Consider the following 24,809-nt stretch of genomic DNA (forward strand, 5'->3'; position numbering starts at 1 on the left):
CCCTGGGTTTCACTTTTTCTTTTCCTCACTCTGTAAAATCCTTGAAATTACCACCCATCTTTTTGTAGCCCTTCAAATCTTATCTCCAGTCTTGAATTCAGCAAGTGCCAATAGGGCACATGGCCTCAATGCCTGGGCAGACCTTCAAGCCTATTTTATTGGTTTTATATAATTTGTCATTTTACTAAACTTTGCTTGGTCCAGATTTCCTGGTGTATTATACAATAAGTGGAAACTCTCTTTCATTTGTTGTTTTTAAAATGCTTACAGACTAAAAAGCAAACAAAACTATTTATCTCTTTCAGAGAGCTCTCAGAGACTAGCTATATCTATTATAAAGACCTATTATTTTTAGTAATACTTTTATCTAATTTTATCACACTGAAAAATATGTGTGTATATCTAAGACTGGTATCATAGAATTTGTATTCTTTTGAGAGTCTCATTTTAAAATAATTCATTGCTTCATGAACATAACCTAGATGTAATAATTACTAAAGCATTAAATTAAGAGTTTATTATTTTTTAACTTGTTTGCATTTGAGAATGTATTTTCCAAATAAATTATTTGACTATAATATTTTGTGTGTTAAATATGATTTGAATGGGGGAATTCAGTTCTTAGTGGTACCTAAACATAATTTTAACTCTGTCTAAAGGAATTGACTATGTAGAGTTACATAGTTTGTTTGTTAGCAGCTTCTTTTCTTTCACCTATTGCATGTTTTCATAGATTTAGAGAGGTTAGAATGTCTAACTCAATGAAGATATGTAATTTTCTGCATGAACAAGTAGCCTTAAAGAGAAGAAGTTACTACTTTAGTACTCTTTAGTTTGTACGTTTATATCTCCCCTACCCCAAGTTTTTGTTTGTGTGCATATGGGCTTATGTAAGCAATATTCTGTTTTGGAATAGTTATATATTAATGCAATTTGCATAGATAAAATTTAAAAAACATAAAAGTATACATTAAAAAAATTTTTAAAGTAAATATTTTAAATCCCCTAGATGAATGTATTGAAAATGAGCCACTATAACTAGAATGTGATTGTAATTGCTTAGCTGATGTAGAGCGTCTGACAGCTTCATCAGATTTTGAAACCAATCAGAATAAGTAAAGGTATAGGGTCACTTATTAGAGTAGCAAGGTGACTTTAAGTGAAGTTTTATGTGAATTAAGTGAAAGACTACCTTGTAGTATTATGATAGGATAGATAGCAGGACAAAAAGGAGAAATGAGACATTGCCTTACAAATAGTGATATGAAAAAAATGTGTATAATGGCATGAGAATAGATTTTAGTGTATTGGCAGCAGTAGTAGAAATAATTTAGTGAGAAATAGGAACTTCTTTTAGATTTATTCTTTTAGTTGCCCATTCTGATGTACAAGCATTACTGATCCTAGCTGGGTGTGGTGGCGCATGCCTGTAATCCCAGCTACTTGGGAACCTGAGGCAGGAGAACTGCTTGAACCCCAGGAGGCGGAGGTTGCAGTGAGCCGAGATCGTGCCATCGCATTCGAGCTTGGGCAACAAGAATGAAATTCCATCTCAAAAAAGAAAAAAAAAAAAGAATATATCTGAGTAAATTTTATGTGCTTAACAGTCTTATGTGTTTCTATACATACAATATTCAATTTTGTTGTCTTTTAGTGGTTTGATAGTCCCTGAAATAAGGGGCAATGAAACTGTGCCTGAAGTTGTTACTACATCTGGCTATGCACTGTTACATTTTTTTAGCGATGCTGCATATAATCTAACTGGTTTCAACATTTTCTATTCGTAAGTATTTTTAAAAAATTCCATGTTTTAATGATTCTTGTAATTTAATGTAAAAGAGTTTTTTGTTTATTTTTATTAATGTCTTATATACCAGAAGCAGGGTACTGTGCTAAATTTCAAATTAGTATATGGGATCCCTTCTTAAGTGGCACAAAATCTTACTAATATGCCACAAAATGTAATCTAAGCCTGTAAGTTTGGTCAAAAATTAATTATGAAATTTACAATCGTTTGTTGGCAAGAGATTAAGTAAACAAGTACTAGTGTAACTTTACTGGTAGCAATAGATACATGAAACTATAGGGAGTGGTGAACTGCCCTTCAGTGCTCTAAGGTATATCACTTGTAATTTGAAGAGGATTATGGGAGCTAAGTTTCTGTAGTCCCCCTCTATTGCAGAGACTGTACTGAATGCTGAATGCTATACATACATTATCTCACTTAATTCCCATTCCCTTAATTCTGTCAAGTGGGTATAGTTTCCATATATACATGGTGAAATTGTGGCCAAAGAGGTAAGTGGCTATACCACTGTCTCCTCTAAAATAAATGTAATATTCATTGAGAAAAGTAATATTCATTGAGAATCTATTATATGTCCAACACTTTATGTACATTTTTATGTCTAGAAGTCTGAGGGTGAAGTAAAGCAGAGAGGCTTTCAGATGCTTCCACAGAAATGGCTAGGAGGAAGTCTGTATATTATTTTTCTTTTCTTCAGAATGTAGAAATTGATAACCAGAGAATTTTTCACCATAAATATTCTAAATATCCTTGAATCAGCAATTTATTATAGAATTCATTTATCCTATAATGTATCTGAGTATGTATGCAAGGGAGAACAAATATATAGTAGAATATAATCAGTTAAAGAGTCTTAAAACTAAATATGATAAACATCCCTTCCATAAGAGTGTACAGGTGATAGCATGCTCTTTAAATATTATACAACCAAGTTATATCTTGACTTCTCATATAGTTTTGAATATTCATGAATTTAACTTTTTTCTGTAAAATATACATTCAAAACGTTTGAGTACTTAAGTCTTTACAAAACATTTTGCTTGAAACTATACAGATCTTGCAGATGTCGAATATGTAGTCCTTTGACATTTGGAATATTGGTATCAAAGTAAATCTGTTGAATAAACTAAGACCAACTGCAAATAAATACCAACACTTTCATAAGAGTAAGAGGGTACAGAGTAAAGAATTAAAACTGCATTGTGAAATTGTGTTACATTTATAAGCACATAAGACACAGTTTAAAAAATTATAAAGTTTATATCAACCGAAATTCTTTTTCTATTACCTTAAATTTGAATATACATGAATATATGAATTATATTTTACAGAATCAATTCTTGTCCTAACAATTGCTCTGGTCATGGGAAGTGTACAACTAGTATCTCTGTTCCAAGTCAAGTATACTGTGAATGTGATAAATACTGGAAGGGTGAAGCTTGTGATATTCCTTACTGTAAAGCCAATTGCGGCAGTCCAGATCATGGTTACTGTGACCTAACGGGAGAAAAATTATGTGTCTGCAATGATAGTTGGCAAGGTAAGCACATGTGGTGTGATGGCTTTTGAAATATCCATTCATATATGTAATAGATTAATACAAATTCCACACTTGTTTCATTATAGTTTGCACACCCAAACCTCATGTATTTGCTTTTATTTTTAGAATGTTCAGATTAATAAATCAACTTCTTAATTTGTTTTGTCACAAATAGAATTAATTAATAAAGATTTTTGTCTCCATAGTATTTTGAAGATTAAATGAAATTATATATGAAACTGAATTGTTAGGTTTATGATCATTACAGTCTTCTGTAATTTGTTGTTGAATCTCCCCAAATTTGATGACTTCACTGAATTTAATATGGTGATTCAAATTTGATTTATAAGGGTAATATAAATAGGATGTTACAAAAATAAATGGTCATCTTACAAGGTACTGCAGGATATGAAACTTATTTCTTAGGAAAGGCTGACATCTTGTGGCTATTTAAAAAACTAAAATATTTAAAAAATATTTTAGCTGCCTATTACAAAAGTCAGATTCCTAGGAAAGAATTTCTAAGTAATTTTTATAAATATCTATCATCGAAGATTGTTTAGATTACACTGAAGAATTTTGGCTTACTTATTTGTCTGGGTATAAAATAATAAATATTGTCATTATGAAATTAAGAGATAGGCTTAGTTATACATACACCCACCCCCTAGAGCTTACTTTTTGCTAGTTACATTTACATATGAAGAGCTTTCTTTGTGCCAACATATTAATCCTGTTGAAAGAGGGAAATTTGACTCAATAATTATATAACCTGAAGGTATTTGATTATGTGTTATTATAATACAGTATAAACAAATAGTAGCAATAGTTTCTAAGTTAAAAACCAAAGAGAATATGCTCTTCCTGTACTTGTATTTATTATTCCTGAGGTGATGTTTTCAAAAAAATGTTGTTGAGTATTTACTTAGAGGAATTATTTCAGCCTTTGTATAAATTATGCCTGTATTAAGCTCATGTTAGCTCATTAAAAAATATTAGGTATGTCAACTGCACAAAAGATCTATGATTTCATATTAAATCAGATTTGGTAACCAATTACAATTATGACAGATACAAATTTCTAAATGTTCTTTAATTATAGGGACAGGTATTTTAAGTGACTCTTATTATTTGTGACTTTTCTTCTCCCCAAGAGTGCTTTGAGCTGTAATTTTATCTTCATTTTTATCGTGAAACTAAAATAACTATCTTTTCTATAGAGACAATGGTATATCCATGTTATATTTAATTTAAGGCCTGAGAAAAAGACTCATACACACAGTATTTTTCAAACTGGTCTTCAATTGCTATTAGTCTCCATCTCATTTCAGTAGTCTTAAAAGCAGATGAGGGGCCGGGTGTGGTGGCTCACGCCTGTAATCCCAGCACTTTGGGAGGCCGAGGCGGGTGGATCACGAGGTCAAGAGATCGAGACCATCCTGGTCAACAAGGTGAAACCCCATCTCTACTAAAAATACAAAAAATTAGCTGGGCATGGTGGCGCGTCCCTGTAATCCCAGCTACTCAGGAGGCTGAGGGAGGAGAATTGCCTGAACCCAGGAGGCGGAGGTTGTGGTGAGCCGAGATCGCTCCATTGCACTCTAGCCTGGGTAAGGAGTGAAACTCCGTCTCAAAGAAAAAAAAGCAGATGAGGAATACATTTGTATAACATTCTCTGTGAACAACTCTGTCCCTTTTAATGTTTTTTACTTATTTTCATTAGTCCTTCTTTGAAAAGCTTTATTTTGTGGGAGTCTTGTAATATAGATCTAATTCAAAGTATTATGAGTTTTTTCTGGCCTTTGCTTTTTGGCCTTTTCATATCCTATTATTCTCATCAGTAATGCCCCAAATCATAAAAACTCCTGAATCTAATATGTCTATAAGCAAATAGAAATGGGGAAGCAAATATTGGGTATATTCATTTTTAATGCAAAGTTATAATATCAGTAGTCTAAGAAATATGTCTGTGTGTGTATGCATATAAACATATATTAATATATACATATATTTTTTATATGGAGAAAAGTGTGAAAGTGCTTTGTAAAGTATAAAATACAGAAATAAGACAATTTTTATACAATTTTCTTAATAATTAAGGAAATGATTTCTGAATTGATGTGTCTGAGGGTAGAGGGCTTATAAATTAAGTAGTGTGGTGTTTTCAAGACAAATGATATACAGACTGATTACTTTGTGCCTCAAACCTGATCCTGATTCTGTATTTAAGGAAGCATAGCCCCAAAGTAGGTGAGATTATGAGCAAGATTGTTTAGGGGAAAATGATGTTTTTATTTCAGATATGTAGAATGGGAAAGAATCAGTGAGGTAAGAAGAAGAGAGAGATTTGCTTCTAGGACAAATGGGGAATGTTCAAAGAATGAGAGACATTTGAAAATGTGAGCTGCTGAGGCAATCTTTATGAGATTCAAAATCTGATTTTGTTTCATACAAGGCGGTATTTGGAACTGGATTATTTAGGTTAGAGTAACAGATTGTTGTTACCTTCATTATATTTTATCTTTTGTTGTTGGTTGACTTGTTCTGTTTGGCTCTATGCTAATGTATATTTTTAAAAATGAGTGTTTCCCTCTAGAAACTCGGGTTTTAGTAACATAACACAGAGGAAAAACCTAGCTTTATGTTAAGTCTTGAGTTCCTTCCTAACATTTCTCTTTTGCTTACCCTACGTGGTCTTTGTGTGTCATTGTTTTCTTTAGTGTTTTGTTTTCTTTGAGATAGGATCTCACTGTGGCTCAGGCTAGAGTGCAGTGTCATGATCACAGCCCATTGCAGCTTTGACCTTCCATGCTTAAATGATCCTCCCACCTGAGCCTACTGGGTAGCTGGCACCACAAGTTGCATACCACCATGCCCAGCTAATTGAATTTTTTTTTTTTTTGTAGAGATGAAGTTTTTGTATGTTTGTTGCTCAGGCTGGTCTCAAATTCCTGGGCTCCAGTAATCCTCCTGCCTTGGCCGTTTGAGTAGCTGGGACTACTCAAGGGTACACAAGTTGTTGTATAATATTTAATTTTGTCACAATGTATAGTTGTCAAAGACAATGATATATACACCTTAAATATATGACGAAAAGTATAGGGACCTGTGTAGACTCATCTGCTTCTATGACAGTAAAATAAAAAACATAGACTTCATTTTTAAGAGTAGTTTTACGTTCACAGGAAAATGGAGCAGAAGGTACAGAGAATTCCCATTTACCTCCTGCCCCAAAACATACACAGCTTCTCTCATTATCAGTATCTTCTACCAGAGTTGGAGATTTGTTACAGTTGAGCTCACATTCAAACATCATTATCAACCAAAGTCATAGTTTACATTAGGGTTCACTGTCAGTGTTGGACATTCTGTGGATTTGGACAACTATATCATGACATGTATCTCCCATTATAGTATCAACGGAATAGGTTTTTTTAACCTAAAAATCCCCTATGCTCTGCCTATTCATTCTTTCCTCCCTGTAGGCCTGCCAACAACTGATCTTTTCATTGTCTTCATAGGTTTGCCTTTTCCCAAATATCATATAGTTGTAATCAAACAGTATGTAGCTTTTTATGACTGGCTTTTTTGACTTGACGATATACATTTAAGTTTCCTCAGTGTTTTTTTATGGCTTGATAGCTAATTCCTTTTCAGCACCAAATAATATTCCATTATATTCCAATGGATAAACCAGTTTGTTTATCCATTCACTTACTGAAGGACATCTTGGTTGCTTCTGTAAAATTTGTTTAAATTTTAGTAAGTCACCTGAGGGAAAAAGGCAACTTTGAAAAGCACTGATCTCTTAAAATGGCTTTTGAACATTGGGATAGAAGAGCAATTTTAAAAAGACATCACAAGCAAGATATAACAAATAGAGTTCATATTCTTGTGTAAAGAATACAGAACAGTAATTTTCAAAGTAGATTCCAAGGTATGATGTTCTTCCCACCAACTCCCTTAGTCAGAGTAGCTGCGTGTTTCTCTATTTTATATAACTTTAAAAAATCTGAATGATGGGAGGTCTTTGGTTGAAAGCAACAGAAACAATCCTGGCTTACTTGAGCAGAAAAGTCAGTTATTGGAAAGTATGCAGAGATAGAGACCACTATCTCCCAGCATTCATTCCTCCATTCATTTTAGTAATAGAATTCTCATTTCGCTCAGCACATGGTCTTCTAGTTACATATCACATTTCTCATGCTCCCTTGCAGCTGTTATAGCTATGATACTGTATTAGTCCATTTTCATGCTGTTGATTAAGACATATCTGAGACTGGGCAATTTACAAAAGAAAGAGGTTTAATGGACTTACAGTTCCACATGACTGGGGAGGTCTCACAATCATGGCAGAAGGTGGAAGGCATGTCTCATATGGCAGCAGACAAGAGAAGAGAGGTTGTACAGGGAAACTCCCCTTTTAAAAACCATCAGATCTTGTAAGATTTGTTTGCTATCATGAGAACAGCATGGGAAAGACCTGCCCTTGTGATTCAGTTACCTCCTACTGGGTCCCTCCCACAACACATGGGAATTCAAGATGAGATTTGGGTGGGGACACAGCCAAATTATATCATTCCATCCCTGGCCCCTCCCAAATCTCATGTCCTCACATTTCAAAACCAATTATGCCTTTCCAAGTCCCCCAAAGTTGTAACTCATTTCAGCATTAACTCTAAAGTCTCAAGTTTCATCTGAGACAAGGCAAGTCCCTTCCGCCTATGAGTAAAATCAAAAGCACGTTAGTTACTTCCTAGATAACAATGGAACAGCCATTAGGTAAATACAGCCATTCCAAATGGGAGAAACTGGCCAAAGCAAAGGGGCTTCAGGCACCATGCAAGTCTGAAATCAGCAGGGCAGTCAAATCTTAAAGCTCCAAAATGATATCCTTTGACTCCAGCTCTCACATCTGGGTCATGCTGATGCAAGAGGTGGGTTCCCTTGGTCTTGGGCAGCTCCACTCCTGTGGCTTTGCAGGGTTTAGCCCCTTTCCCAGCTGCTTTCATGGGCTGGCATTGAGTGTCTTTGGCTTTTCTAGGCAAACGGTGCAAGCTGTTGGTTGATCAACAATTCTGGGGTCTGAAGGACCCGTCACCCTCTTCTCACAGCTCCACTAGGTAGTGCCCTAGTAAGGACTCTCTGGATCTCCAGCTCTTCCGCATTGTCCTAGCAGAGGTTCTCCATGGGGGCCCTTCCCCTGCAGCAGACTTCTGCCCGGGCATCCAGGCATTTCCAAACATCCTCTGAAATCTAGGCAGATGTTCCCAAACCTCAATTCTTGACTTCTGTGCACCTGCAGGCTCAACATAATGTGGAAGCTGCCAAGTCCTGGGGCTTCCACCCTCTGAAGCAACAGCCAGAGCTGTACCTTTTCCCTTTTTAGCCTTCACTGGAATGGCTGGAACACAGGGTACCAAGTCTCTAGGCTGCACAGAGCAGGGGGGCCCTGGACTTGACCCAGGAAGCCATCTTCTTCTTGTAGGCCTCTGGGCCTGTGATGGGTGGGGCTGCTGTGAAGACCTCTGGCATGCCCTGGAAACATTTTCCCCATTGTCTTCGTGATTAACACTGGGCTTCTCATTACTTATGCAAATTTCTGCAACCAGCTTTCTTCTCAGAAAATGGGATTTTCTTTTCTATTGCATTGTCATGCTGCAAATTTTCCAAACTTTTATGTTGTGTTTCCCTTTTAAAACCAAATGCCTTTAACAGCAGCCAAGTCACATCTTGAATGCTTTGCTGCTTAGAAATTTCTTCCACCAGATAACCTAAATCATCTCTCTCAAGTTCAAAGTTCCACAAATCTCTAGGGTGGGGGAAATGCCACCAGTTTCTTTGCTAAAACATAACAAGAGTCACCTTTGCTCCATTTCCCAACAGATTCTTCTTCATCTCAATCTGAGACCATCTCAGCCTGGATTTCATTGTCCATATCATTATCAGCATTTTTGTCAAAGTCAATCAACAAGTCTCTAGGTAGTTCCACACTTTCCCACATTTTTCTGTCTTCTTCGCCCTCCAAATTGTTCCAACCTCTGCCTGTTTGTTACCCAGTTCCAAAGATTTTAACATTTGCCATTGGGTGGCAGTATTGACTAGCAGAAATGCACTTAAACTCTGGCAGTTTTATTTGACTTAGAAAAATGTAAAACCTTTCAACTCAAACTCATGAATATTTTATCTGAAGTATTTCATCTGGGTTAGTAATATAACATATAGGGACATATTTAGTTATTTTAGGATATTATGTAAGTACAAATGAGAATATAGATTGCCTTGAAGAAATTCACAAAGTAGCTTACAATTAATGAACATGATCAATCTATTTCCTCTCTGTTTTAACTTTGAGGAAGGAGAAGTGACAGGTAAGGCATTTATTTCCATTAAATTCTTCCCACTTAGCAAAAACAGCAGATCTGACTTTTCATAAGAGCCAATAAAATTTTTACTTCTAACCTACTAAGAAAGTTATCTATTTAAAATGAAAAGTAGCATTGAAATTTATATATGACAGCCATTTTTCACTTTTTTCTTGAATTTATTTATTTTTTCATTTATTAATGTAACTTTTTTTTTTGAGCTTCTGTTAAGTGGTAGGCACTGCTAGGTCCTTGGGATACATCATGGAACAAAGAAGACAAAGATCCTCATGGAACTTATATTCAAGCTAGGAGAGGCAGACCCTAAGTAATAAATATAAATTATATAGTATGTTAGAAGGTAGAAAAATAAAGTAAAACAGAGGAAGATGGAATAGAAAGATCTGTGGGTTACATTTAAAATATGATATTCTAAGGTTTTATTGAGTAGATTACATATGAGAAAGGACTTTAAGTAAGGGAGAGAGTTCAACCATATAGATATCTAGGAGAAGAACATTCTAGGCAGAGAGAACAGTCAGTTCAAAGACCGTAAGGCAGAAGCAAGCTTGGTGTGCATGAGGGCCAGTAAAAAGGCCGTTGTGGCTGGAATTGAATTACTGAGGGAGAGATTAGTCAGATACGAACTCAGAGAAGTTACACAACAAGGGAGATCGTTGGGAATGTGGAGTTAAGGGGTTGTTGGGGGTGATAGAGATACATGAAGGACGGAGCTATATCAGCTAAATATTCTTAGCCTTGTAGACCATTATAAGGATTTTGACTGTTACCCTAAGTGAAATGAGGAAGCCATTGAAGGATTTTGAGCAGAAGATTAACATTATATGGCCTAGTTTTATAAAGCTCCTATTGGTTTTTACCTGAGAATAGACTGTAGTAGCAGTGATCCAGTTCAGAGGCTACTGCTATAATCTAGGTGAGAGATGATGATGGTAGCCTAGACAGGTTGGTAGCTGCAGAAGTGGTGACAATTTCTTGAATACTGAATGCGATTTTAATGCAAGATTAATAGGATTTGCTGGTGGTCTAGATGTGGGGGGTGAGGGAAAGAAGAGACAAAGATGACTAAGATTTTTGGCTTGAGTAAATGGAAAGAATTGTCATCAACTGATATGAGGAAGATTTTAGGAAGAATATTTGGTTATGGTATGTCAAGTTAGAGATGTCTTTGAAGCATCAAAAGGAGATAGTCAGGAGGCAGTTGGATATATGGGTCTGGAAATTGATGAGAGAGATCTGTACTGTAGATATAAATTTGGAGGTGGTTGGCTTAAGTATTAAATTGGAAACCATTGATGAAATTTGATGTGATTACCAGGGAAGTTAGCATAGAGAGAGAGACTAGACCCAAAGACTGAACCTGTGGGTCACAACGAAATTCAGAGTATTCTGTGGTAGGCATATAAATTCCTTCTTTAGATAAGCTTGCCTTATGTTGAACTATTTATAACCACTTATTTTGTTGCCTCTGACTTTATAAGATTTTGTTGTCTCTTACTGTGTAGGACGATATAAAATAAACAGATCCTGCTTTCAGTATAGCCAATTCTACATTCGTCATTTTCATCTGACCGGAACCAAGGTCTTAAATCTTTCTTGGGATTTTTTTTTTAATAGTATGTATTGCCTTGTCAATACCCTTAACATGGTTTATTGTTTTCTTCAAAGCATGTCTTAGTCAGCTCAGGCTACTATAACAAAATACCACAGAATGGGTTGCTTAAACAATAGGCATTTATTTCTCACAGTTCTGGAGACCAGAAGTCCAAGATCAGGGTGCTGCCATGGTGAGGGCCCTCTCTCTCTGCCAGGTAAAGATAGAACAAGATGACTGCTTTTTTGTTCTATTCTTACAGGGCAGAGAAAAGGGGAGGGGGGAGAGAGCAAGAGAGAGCAAGAGAGCAGGAGAGAGCGAGCAAGAGAGAGAGTGAACACGTGAGAGCTGGAGAGAGTGAGCAAGTTTTCTGGTCTCTCTTCATAAGGCATTCATCTTACCATGAGGACCCTACCCCCATAACCTTATCTAAATTACCTGCCCAAAGCACCACCTGCTAATACCATCACATTGGGAGTTAGGGTTTCAACATAAACATTGTGAAAGAACACAAACATTCAGATCATAATATGAGAATTCTCTTTTTTTTTTTTTTTTTTTTTGAGATGGAGTCTCCCACTATCACCCGAACTAGAGTGCAGTGGTGCCATCTTGGCTCACTGCAACCCTTGCCTCTCAGGTTCTAGTGATTCTCCTGCCTCAACCTCCCAAGTACCTGGGATTACAGGTACCTGCCACCATGCCCATATAATATTTTGTATTTTTAGTAGAGATGGGGTTTCACTCTGTTGGTCAGGCTGGTCTCAAACTCCTGACCTCATGTTCCGCCCACCTCAGCCTCCCCAAAGTGCTGGGATTACAGGTGTGAGCCACCATGCCTGGCCCATGAGAATTCTTAGAATGAATATTTCTTAAGTTTATGGAGGGGCTCTTTTCTATTCACAATTAACGTTATCTTGGAAAAGTCAATTAACTCTCTGGTTATAAATTTCATTATTTGTTCAAAGAGATTATTTGCCCTTGTCTGAGTCTTGGGATGATAACTTGATCAAAGTGAATTGAAATACTAAGTGTCTTGCTGTATATACTTGACGGGATGACATTATAGTAGCAGTTTCCTTTTTAATAAGTAGACATTTTTGAAGTTAATCTTTTCTAAGCATAATATTTTGATAATACCAACAGTTTTCAAAATGTGTGCTGCAGGGTTATTTAAAGAGATGGGTCGGCCTAGAATGGAAGATAAGTGACTCTTTTCTGCCTCAACCATAGTGTCATCACTTTGCAATCTTTTACATATTGAGATTCCATGTACAACTTTGTTTTAAGCCTTCCACAGTCCAAAAACAGTAAATTGGAAGCCATTGATCTTTTAAACAAGAGGGCAATTTGTTTCTCTGCTACAACAGCATCATTGACCTAAACCGTGAGAACCAAGTATTCTTGGAACAGATCTAGTATAATGTTCACCACTCAAACAGTTCATTGTTTTATGAAATTAACATATTGGCAGAATAGCTGTGGTTATTTAAAATATACAAAAGTTAATACCTGGCCTTTGGAGATTGGTTTTATGGGTCTAGAACATTTGTAGGATACTTTGGATACTGTAACAAAATTACATTTTTCTAATAATGTTAGAAGATAGAACTCCTGCAGTGAAATCTTGTTTTGACTTTTATTGGAGAACTTCAGATTCAGTACACACTAAATCATAAGACTGTTTCTGGAATGATTACAATAAGCTATGTATACCACTCTTGCTCTTAAAAATCTTTCTTCCTAGCGTATTTTCTCCTTCTTATTAACAATCCAGTTTCTTTTGGGAAATTGCTTTTTACTCATGTAGTATGGTCTTGCTGGGATGAAAAATCCAGGTACCTGTCTATTCTAAGCTTCATTTTTCTCTCTTTGAAAAACTCTCTGAATTTCTTCATATTTATTCAATACATTCCCATTTTTCCTTAAGCTAGCCAAATTAATTTCTGTGACTCATGACCTCATGTTCTGCCCACCTCAGCCCACCTTACATATGACATAGTTGTCATATGTAAGATAACTAACTGAAATACCTTAGAAATACTATTAGAGTACATATTTTTTTCTGGTTATTGGACTTCTTTAAAATACTCAAAATTGTATCTACAGTCATAGAAATGCAGCTAAACAATCTGCATTTGATATAGTTCAAAGTTAGCAATATTTATTTAATGTGTTCAATTGAAAACTGCAAAAAGAAAATAATGCAGTTTGCCTCTTTAAACATGTACCACTTTAACAGTAAAATAAATGTTTTTTCATGATAGTATAGATTAAATATAAATTAAGGGTATGAGCCAAAGCTGCATCAAAAAGTCTAAAATCCTGGAGTAAGAGTATTTTTTGCTTAGATATACCTTTTACTTATTTATTTTTAATTGATGCATAATAGTTTACTTACTTTTATTGATAAATAATATTTTACATATTTTATGGTATATGTGAGTATTATCTGCGTAGAATGTTTAATGATGAAGTCAGGGTATTTGGGGTATTCTTTACTTTGAGTATTTGTCATTTCTGTGTTGGGAGCATTTCAGGTGCTCTTTTCTAGCTACTTGAAACATACAATACATTGTTGCCAACTATAGTTACCCTACACTGCAATTGAATATTATAATTTATGTCTTCTGACTATATGTTTGAATCCGTTAGCCAATATCTAACCTCCCCACCTACCCACACACACATCCTTTCCAACTTCTGGTGTCTATCTTTCCATTCTATACCTCCATGAGATCAACTCTTTTAACTCCCACATGTGAGTGAGAACTTACTATATTTGTCTTTTTGTGGCTGGCTTATTACACTTAATATAATGACCTCCAATTCCATCCATGTTGCTACAAATGACATGATTTCATTCTTTTTTTTTGTAGCTGGATAGCGTTCCATTATGTATATACACTATATTTTCATCATCCCTTTGTCTGTTGATGGACACTTAGGTTGATTCCATATCTTTGCTACTGTGAATAGTGCTGCGATAAATATGCTAGTGCAGGTGTCTCTCTGTTATAGTGATTTTGTCTTCTTTGGATAAATACCCAGTAGTGGATCATATGATAGTTCTATTTTAAGTGTTTTGAGAAATTTCCATACTGTTTACCATAGTGGCTGTACTAATTTACATCCCCACCAACACTGTATTAAGAGTTCCCCTTTCTCTGAATCCTTGCCAGCATCTGTTATTTTTAGTATTTTTAATAATAATCATTCTAACTAAGATGATATCTCGTTGTGGTTTTGATTTGCAAATTCCCTGATGATTGATGATGTTAAACTATTTTTCATGTACCTGTTGGCCATTTGTAACTCTTCTTTTGAGAAATTACTTCATAACCATTGCCCACTTTTAAATAGGCTTATTTGTTTACTGTTCAGTTGTTTGAGTTCTTTGTATGTCCTAGAATTTAGGTCCCTGTCAGTAACATAGTTTTTAAATATTTTATCCCATCCCTCAAGTTGGTTGTTCACTTTGTGGATTGTTTCCTTTGTTGTGCAGAAGCTTTGCGGTTGGATATAGTCTCATTTGCCTATTTTTATTTTTATTGCCTGTGCAACAGTTCCAGCTCCTGGAACTGTGTTCCCTGCATTCTTTGCCTCCTGGCCTCTTCTTTGGTCTTCAAATCCAGGAGGTGCCATCTTGCTTTGATGGTCACATTGGTTTCTACTGCAGTCAAATCTACCTCTCTTATAAGGACACTGTAATTATATTTAGAGCTAATTTAGGTAATCCACGATAATCTCTCCAAAATTTCAAAGTCTTTAACACATCTGTAAAGTTCCTTTTACCATAAGGTAAAATCCAAAGCTTCAGGTGATTAAGACCTGGATACTTCTCGGGGCCATTTTTCCGCCTAGTGGAAACTCCTACTTGCTCTGGAGTATTTTGCTTTAATACAGATTTGATAAATATATTAGGGATTTAAAAATACACCCAGTTTTCAAGCTCTTTTCATGCCATTGTTCTCTATCAAACTCTTTTCCATGTAATACCCATATGTTACTTGATAGCTTTCAGCTCTGTGCCTTTGAGTGGTCTGTTTTTAATGTTTTATTTAGAAATAATTTTAAAGTTTTAGAAAAGTTATTATACAAGAATAAGAATAGTACAAAGACTATCTGAATGCCATTTTCCAAGATTCACCTATTAATATTTTACTCTATTTGCTTTGGTATAACTGACTTACATGTTAAAATAAATCTATATTTCCCTTTTATGAAAATAGAAAATTTATCTATTATATATAATTTGATATTATATAGATGCATTATATATAATTTGTATGTGATTTCATGTGTCTTCAGTTAAATTAGAGGTTGGCAAACTTTTCTGTAAAAGGCCAAGTACTAAATATTTTTGACTTTGCACGTTACATGGCTCTGTTGCAGCCATTCAACTCTGCTAAAGCAGCTATAGACAATACTTAACTGAATGAGCATGGCTGTGTTTTAATAAAACTATTAAATGATTTCTAAGTTACTGTAGATAAAAAGAGATTACAAAAGAAGTTCCTTTAATGTCTCTGATTACTAAGGAATAGTTCACAGTATTTTCTCACTCAGAAATAATAGTTTTTTATAGTTGATTTAAAATATTCTCATTATCAAAGAGATAATCTGTGATACTTCCTAGTTTGTATCTGAAAAATACAGACCCATACAATGTAAGCATTGAAAAAAATGAATGAATTAATACCTAAGTGAGTGAAAAAATGAAGAAATGAAAACTGTATGGGCCAATATTTCTTAAATCAGACTCTGCTTGGGAGTTTTAAAATTTGTTATTGTATGATAATCTAAAACTTTTTGATATAAGCAAATTGAAGATTAACTGCCTGATCTCATAATTGAGAAATGCCACTGTATTGAAATGCCAACATTTGTGTTGACAATTTAAAGTTGGGACTAAACAGTATCCCTTTAATTATTGTAGGTTAAAAACAATACAACCGAAGTGTACTAATACTTTTGTAACAAATGAAGGGTAAATGATTATATGCCATAGTCTATGGCATATAATATTTACAAATATTTAAATATTTGTAAAAAGTGGGGGGAAGAAAATTGGTGGGAGAGTTATGTTGTTAAAATAATGTAAGTATACTAAAATTATGTAAAAAAGGCATTGTGAGAATTAGTATTATTTTTAACTTGGGAACAATTATTTAAGCAAAACAATACCATTTATCACATTCAGTAAATATTACTTTTGTAAATTTGTTTATATGTAATTTATAAATCGATGTTGGTTTTATGCTTATAAAAGAAATTAAAATATAAGGAGTTTATGTCTAGTATTTGATAATTTTTTAGTTTAATCAAAATTAAAATAATTTGTGAACCCTAAAGTTTGATGAAAATATATTCCCTTTAGGAAGATTCCTTCTATTATGTTTGAGAAACACTGATGAGTAAACCAAGACTTATGAGTAACACCATGAATATGGATAGGAAAAGGCTGTGTTTTCAACTTTATAGTATTTGAAATTGTTCTGCACTAATTTAATAATTTTTATTTTATGATGCATAATAATTTTTTCTTTTTGAGGATTCTGTTGAAGCGGACTTTGGTTGTTCTTAATAATGCTAAGAAAAATGTAATTTTTGTTTTCATATTTAATAGTTTATAATTTTTAAACTTTAATTTTTAAATGCTTTTACTTCCACTATTTATAAAAAAGAAATATTTATTATAACCCTTGGGGGTAGATTGTTATTTTCATTTCTGTAGATGGAGGCTTGATGATGAAAGAGGTAAACATACTTGCCTAAGGTCACATTGCTAGTAAGTGATGGAACTGAGATTTGAGTGCATTGTTTTCTATTTTAATACTCTTGTAGCATACAAAGTAAATCTGATGTTTCATATTATTAAAATCTTTAAAATTAAAGAATTTGAACATCAAAGTCAGCTTGTGAGTAAATTACTTTTTTCGCCTGTAGGCATTACATTTGCTGTTAGTAGTAGTCTTGTAAATTTTATTTCAGATAATTATTTTATATATATGTTACATTCGTGAATATGATAAACATTAAATTCTTAAAAATCTCTTAATCTGTATATTGTATTTATATAATCTGAGGGCTTTGTTTAATCTAGTGTGTTGTTTGATTTTTTTTTTTAATAGGTCCTGATTGTTCTTTGAATGTTCCCTCTACTGAGTCTTATTGGATTCTGCCAAATGTTAAACCCTTCAGTCCTTCTGTAGGTCGGGCTTCACATAAAGCAGTTTTACATGGGAAGTTTATGTGGGTGATTGGTGGATATACTTTTAACTACAGTTCTTTTCAAATGGTCCTAAAGTAAGTATTTATTTTCAGATTCTTGCTGTTTTTTAAGCTGAATTTTTATCCAAGGTGTCTTTTTAAAATTATGGTCTGAATGTAAAATTGGTTATTTTTGTGATAGTATCTATTTGCTAATGAGACTGATTTGTGAAATATGAACTCATTATGTCCATAGCTAAAGATTTGTCATTGTACATATAAGTTTGTTTTGTGTAGAAATTTTATTACCTCTCTAGAGTGTTTTTAATAAATTCTAAGTAAGAAAATATTAACTTCAAATACAGGCAGGCCTTGCCTATAATGGATATAGTGAATCATGCCATCTTTTATTTTTTTTTAACTGAAGTATACTCACATATGCAAAATCCTTTCAATTTGTTCTGTAAATTTTATTTTACCTGAATTTTACTTCGTATGTACTTCACAAGGTTTCATTGGGATAACAGTGCTAGCATTATGAGAGAGATGACTGATTTCCTGTTGGCTCAGTAGAGATTGTTCTCTGTGTGGTTGGATAAGGGGAATCATATGAATGGCAGCTTTATCTGATTTCTTTTTCAGCTGATGATTGTATTTTATGAACTGTTTATTAACAGAATAAAAAAGGAAATAGCTAGAAGAATCATTTGATTTTCAATGTTGTTTCCAGGGGTGGTGATCATATTATGTAATAACTGGTACTGTTTGGGCGTCAAACAATCAGAACTTACCCTGGACAGTATACCATAATGGTGTGTACCCAATAGAATTGCTAGATTTAGCAGATATACAGTATACCCGGTTAAACTTCAATTTCAAATAAAAAACACATACATTTTTTAGTTTAAGAAGACCCTTTCCTGCAAATATATTTTTGTGTTTTTTTTTTTAACAAATTTTGCATGGGTCATGCCTTTACAGAAAATTGCTTGTTGTTTATCTGAATTCAAATTTAACTGGGTATCTTGTATTTTATCTGCCAACCCTAACCACCGAATATATTAGCCTTCATAATTATGAGGATTTCATAAATTCTCTAAGAGGAGATTGCTTTGAAATTACGATTGAATGTGACTGGAATTATATTAGAAAACTGAATAAATTCTGGAGAGAAGGAGGGAGAGTTTTAGATAAGTATTTAAGTGTCAAATTAGAAGTCTGTAATATATGAGGAATAAAATATAGTAGGATGATTTGAAAGAGAGTTGGTTGGATTAAAATGAATTGTTAAGATGTGAAAAAAAATCTGAAGAAATAATGATATTGAAATGTGAAAATTAAAAGGAAAGTAACTATGTTTAAAGAAAATGAAAAGTCTATGAAAGTAGGGCTGAACTTTGAATTAAATTGTGATATTTCCAAAGTTGGGTTTCTGAAGACAAAGAGCAAAACTGTCATCAAAGAAGTTTGTTAATTTTAAGTTTGTGTTCTTTGCAAGTTGAGTAGCATATTGAAAAATAAATTATGAATATTATTTGATATTCTTTTAAATTTGTATATTTCCATTGGAACCAGATGAACTATTTAAACTAACTTTTTTTTTGGTCTGAAATCTGGGTATTTCGGTTACAGTGTTTATATAGATTTGTTTATATAAACAAATGAGGTGTCAGAGTAGAATAATTGTGTTGCTGTTTCACAGGTTTAGAATATTTTTCATCATTATGAATGTAGTTCAGTTGTAGTTAAGGATATTTAAACAGCTTTAAGAAGAGATAGGATCAGTCATAACTTGATTTAATCATCTTCTTTAGTGGAATTTATTTATTTTTTATTTATTACATTTTAGGTTTTGGGGTACATGTGAAGAACATGCAAGATAGTTGCATAGGTGCACACGTGGCAGTGTGATTTGCTGCCTTCCTCCCCTTCACTCATATCTGGCATTTCTCCCCATACTATCTCTCCCCAACTCCCCACGCCCTGCTGTCCCTCCCCTATTTTCCCCAACCAACCCCTGTGTGTAGTACTCCCCTCCCTGTGTCCATGTGTTCTCATTGTACATCACCTGCCTATAAGTGAGAACATGCAGTATTTCATTTTCTGTTCTTGGGTCAGTTTGCTGAGAATGATGTTCTCCAGCTTCATCCATGTCCCCACAAAGGACACGAACTCATCGTTTTTGATGGCTGCATAATATTCCATGGTGTATATGTGCCACATTTTCCCGGTTCAGTCTATCATCGATGGGCATTTGGGTTGTTTCCAGGTCTTTGCTATTGTAAACTGTGCTGCAATGAACATTTGTGTGCATGTGTCCTTATAGTAGAACGATTTATAATCCTTTGGATATATACCCAGTAATGGGATTGCTGGGTCAAATGGAATTTCTATTTCTAGGTCCTTGAGGAATCACCACACTGTCTTCCACAATGGTTGAACTAATTTACACTCCCACCCGCAGTGTAAAAGTGTTCCTATTTCTCCACATCCTCTCCAGCATCTGGTGTCTCCAGATTTTTAAATGATCGCCGTTCTAACTGGCATGAGATGGTATCTCAATGTAGTTTTGATTTGCATCTCTCTAATGACCAGTGATGATGAGCATTTTTTCATATATTTGTTGGCCTCATGTATGTATGTCTTCTTTTGTAAAGTGTCTGTTCATATTCTTCACCCACTTTTGTATGGGCTTGTTTGTTTTTTTTCTTGTAAATCTGTTTTAGTTCTTTGTAAGTTCTGGATGTCAGCCCTTTGTCAGATGGGTAAACTGCACAAATTTTTTCCCATTCTGTTGGTTGCCAATTCACTCTAATGACTTTTTTCTTTTGCTGTGCAGAAGCTGTGGAGTTTGATTAGGGTCCATTTGTCTATTCTGGCTTTTGTTGCCAGTGCTTTTGATGTTTTGGTCATGAAGTCCTTGCCTATTCCTATGTCCTGAATGGTTTTGCCTAGATTTTCTTCTAGGGTTTTTATGGTGTTAGGTCTTATGTTTAAGTCTTTAATCCATCTGGAGTTAATTATAGTGTAAGGTGTCAGGAAGGGGTCCAGTTTCTGCTTTCTGCACATAGCTAGCCAGTTTTCCCAACACCATTTATTAAACAGGGACTCCTTTCCCCATTGCTTGTTTTTGTCAGGTTTGTCAAAGATCGGATGGTTGTAGATATGTTGTGTTGCCTCTGAGGCCTCTGTTCTGTTCCATTGGTCTATATCTCTGTTTTGGTACCAGTATTATGCTGTTTTGATTACTGTAGTCTTGTAGTATAGTTTGAAGTCCGGTAGTGTGCTGCCTCCTGCTTTGTTCTTTTTGCTTAGAATTGACTTGGCTATTTGAGCTCTCTTTTGGTTCCATATGAGGTTTAAGGTGTTTTTTTCCAGTACTGTAAAGAAGGTCATTGGTAGCTTGATGGGGATTGTGTTGAATCTGTAAATTACTTTGGGCAGTAATGCCATTTTCACGATAGTGATTCTTCCTAACCATGAACATGGAATGTTTCTCTATCTGTTTGTGTCCTCTCTTATTTTGTTGAGCAGTGGTTTGTAGTTCTCCTTGAAGAGGAGAACTCCTTTACGTTCCTTGTTAGTTGTATTTCTAGGTATTTTATTCTCTCTGTAGCAATTGTGAATGGCAGTTCATTCTTGATTTGGCTCTCTTTAAGTCTGTTATTGGTGTATAGCAATGCTTGTGATTTTTGCACATTGATTTTGTATCCTGAGACTTTGCTGAAGTTGCTTACCAGTTTCAGGAGATTTTGGGCTGAGATGATGGGGTCTTCTAGATATACAATCATGTCGTCTGCAAATAGAGACAATTTGGCTTCCTCCTTTCCTATTTGAATACCCTTTATTTCTTTTTCTTGCCTGATTGCTCTGGCTAGAACTTCCAGTACTATATTGAATAGGAGTGGTGAGAGAGGGTGTCCTTCTCTAGTGCCAGATTTCAAAGGGAATGCTTCCAGTTTTTGCCCATTCAGTATGATATTGGCTGTTGGTTTGTCATAAATAGCTTTTATTATTTTGAGATATGTTCCATCAATACTAAGTTTATTGAGGGTTTTTAGCGTAAAGGCTGTTGAATTTTGTCAAAGGCCTTCTCTGCATCAATTGAGATAATCATGTGGTTTTTGTCTTTGGTTCTGTTTATGTGGTGAATTATGTTTATAGACTTGCATGTGTTGAACCAGACTTGCATCCCCGGGATGAATCCTACTTGATCATGGTGGATAAGCTTTTTGATGTGCTGTTGCAATCGGCTTGCCAATATTTTATTGAAAATTTTTGTGTCTATGTTCATCACGGATATTGGCCTGAAGTTTTCTTTTCTTGTTGAGTCTCTGCCGGGTTTTGGTATCAGGATGATGTCGGTCTCATAAAATGTTTTGGGAAGGATCCCCTCTTTTTGGATTGTTTAGAATAGTTTCAGAAGGAATTGTACCAGCTCCTCTTTGTGTGTCTGGTAGAATTCATCTGTGAACCCATCTGGACCTGGGCTTTTTTTGTGTGTGGTAGGCTCTTAATTGCTGCCTCAACTTCAGATCTTGTTATTGGTCTATTCATGGTTTCGACTTCTTCCTGATTTAGGCTTGGGAGGATGTAAGTGTCCAGGAAGTTATCCATTTCTTCCAGGTTTACTGGTTTATGTGCATAGAGTTGTTTGTGATAATCTCTGATGATGTTTTGAATTTCTGTGGAATCTGTGGGGATGTCCCCTTTATCTTTTTTTATTGCATCTATTTGGTTATTCTCTCTTTTCTTTTTTATTAATCTGGCTAGTTGTCTGTCTATTTTGTTGATCTTTTCAAAAAACCAGCTCCTGGATTTATTGATTTTTTGAAGGGTTTTTTTTGTGTCTCTATTTCCTTCAGTTCTGCTCTGATCTTAGAGATTCCTTGTCTTCTGCTAGGTTTTGAGTTTTTTTGATCTTGCTCCTCTAGCTCTTTCAATTTTGATGATAGGATGTCAATTTTGGATCTCTCACTCTTCTCATGTGGGCACTTATTGCTATATATTTTTTTCTAGAGAATGCTTTAAATGTGTCCCAGAGATTCTGGTATGTTGTGTCTGCGTTCTTGTTAGTTTTGAAGAACCTCTTTATTACTTTCTTCACTTCATTGTGTATCCAGTCAGCATTCAAGAGCCAGTTCGGTTTCCATGAAGCTGTGCGATTCTGAGTTAGTTTCTGAATTCTGAGTTCTAACTTGATTGCACTGTGGTCTGAGAGACTGTTATGATTTTCATTCTTTTGCATTTGCTGAGGAGTGATTTACTTCCAATTATGTGGTCAGTTTTAGAGTAGGTGTGATGTGGTGCTGAGAAGAATGTATAATCTGTGGATTTGGCATGGAGAGTTTTGTAAATGTCTGTTAGGTTTGCTTTTTCCAGGTCTAAGTTCAAGTCCTGGATATCCTTGTTAATTTTCTGTCTGGTTTTTCTAATATTGACAATGGGGTGTTAAAGTCTTCCACTATTATTGTGTTGGAGTCTAAGTTTCTTTGTAAGTCATTAAGAACTTGCCTTATGTATCTGGGCAAGTTATTTACACTCAAGTAATTTACATAAATTATGCACTTATTTACACTCCTGTATTGGGTGCGTATATATTTTGGGTCGTTAGCTCTTCTTGTTGCATCGATCCTTTTACCATTATGTAATTTCCTTCTTTGTCTCTTTTGATGTTTGTTGGTTTAAAGTCTAATTTATCAGAGACGAGAATTGCAACTCCTGCTTTTTTTTTTTTGCTCTCCACTTGCTTGGTAAGTCTTCCTCCATCCCTTTATTTTGAGCCTTTGTGTATCCTTGCATATGTGATGGGTTTCCTAGATACAGCACACCGATGGGTTTTGGCTTTTTATCCAATTTGCCAGTCTGTGTCTTTTGATTGGGGCATTTAGTCCATTTATATTTAGGGTTAATATTGTTATGTGTGGATTTGATACTGCCATTTTGATGCTAGCTGGCTGTTTGGCTTGTTAGTTGATGCAGATTCTTCATTTTGTTGATGCTCTTTACCATTTGGTATGTTTTTGGAGTGGCTGGTACTGGTTGTTCCTTTCTATGTGTAGTGCCTCTTTCAGGAGCTGTTGTAAAGCAGGCCTGGTGGTGACAAAATCTCTGAGAACTTTCTTGTTTGCAAAGGATTTTATTTTTACTTCACTTCTGAAGCTCAGTTTGGCTGGATATGAAATTCTGGATTGAAAGTTCTTTTCTTTAAGGATGTTGAATATTGGCCCCCACTCTCCTCTGGCTTGTAGGGTTTCTGCTGAGAGATCTGCTGTGAGTCTGATGAGCTTCCCTTTGTGAGTAACCCGACCTTTCTCTCTGGCTGCTCTTTGCATTTTCTCCTTCATTTCAACCCTGGTGAATCTGAAGATTATATGCCTTGGGGTTGCTCTTCTTGAGGAATATCTTTGTGGTGTTCTCTGTATATCCTGGACTTGAATATTGGCCTGCTTTGCTAGGTTGGGGAAGTTTTCCTGGATAATATCCTGAAGAGTATTTTCCAGCTTGGATTCATTCTCTTCGTCACATTCAGGTACACCTATCAAACGTAGATTAGGTCTCTTCACATAGTCCCATATTTCTTGGATGCTTTGTTCATTCCTTTTTATACTTTTTTCTCTAATCTTGCCTTCTCTTTTTATTTCATCGAGTTTATCTTCTGCTTCTGATATTTTTTCTTCTGCTTGGTCAATTTGGCTGTTGAAACTTATACATGCTTCACAAAGTTCTCATGCTGTGTTTTTCAGCCCCATCAATTTGCTAAGTTGTCCATTCTCGTTAGCATTTCGTCAAATCTTTTTTCAAGGTTCTTAGTTATTTTGCATTGGGTTAGAACATGTTCTTTTAGCTCACAGAAGTTTCTCAATACCCACCTTCTAAAGTCCAATTCTGTCATTTCATCACACTCATTCTCCATCCAGCCTTGTTCCCTTGTTGGTGAGAAGTTGTGATCCCTTGTAGGAGGAGAGGTGTTCTGGTTTTGGGTGTTTTCCTCCTTTTTGCGCTGGTTTCTTTCCATCTTTGTGGATTTATCCACCCGTCATCTGTGTAGTTGCTGATATTCAGATTGGGTCTCTGAGTGGACGTCCAGTTTGTTGATGATGAAGTTATTTATGTTTCTTAGTTTTCCTTCTAAGAGTCTGGCCCCACTGCTGTAGGACTGCTGAGGTTCACTCCAGGCATTGCTTGCCTGGGGATCACCGGCAGCAGCTGCAGAACAGTAAGGGTTGCTGCCAGTTTCTTCTTCTGCTGTCTTTGTCCCAGAATGAT

The 24,809-nt window shown here is 35.1% G+C and overlaps 1 protein-coding gene across 13 annotated transcripts in view; it reads left to right on the top strand.

Moving 5' to 3' along the window:
- ATRNL1 (attractin like 1) overlaps positions 1-24,809 on the top strand; it is an 839,028-nt gene that overhangs the window by 43,152 nt on the left and 771,067 nt on the right. For all 13 annotated transcript variants that reach the window (XR_013525132.1, XR_013525133.1, XR_013525131.1 and 10 more), the window contains exons 4-6: positions 1,655-1,783; positions 3,139-3,347; positions 17,462-17,636. Coding sequence is in view for 10 of the 13 variants with exons in the window: in XM_035269198.3 (XP_035125089.1) it covers positions 1,655-1,783; positions 3,139-3,347; positions 17,462-17,636 (513 nt within the window). In the remaining 3 variants the exon portion in view is untranslated. The remainder of the gene's footprint in view (positions 1-1,654; positions 1,784-3,138; positions 3,348-17,461; positions 17,637-24,809) is intronic.

This window comes from Callithrix jacchus, chromosome 12, assembly GCF_049354715.1.
Source record: "Callithrix jacchus isolate 240 chromosome 12, calJac240_pri, whole genome shotgun sequence".
Classification (NCBI taxonomy): Eukaryota; Metazoa; Chordata; class Mammalia; order Primates; family Cebidae; genus Callithrix; species Callithrix jacchus.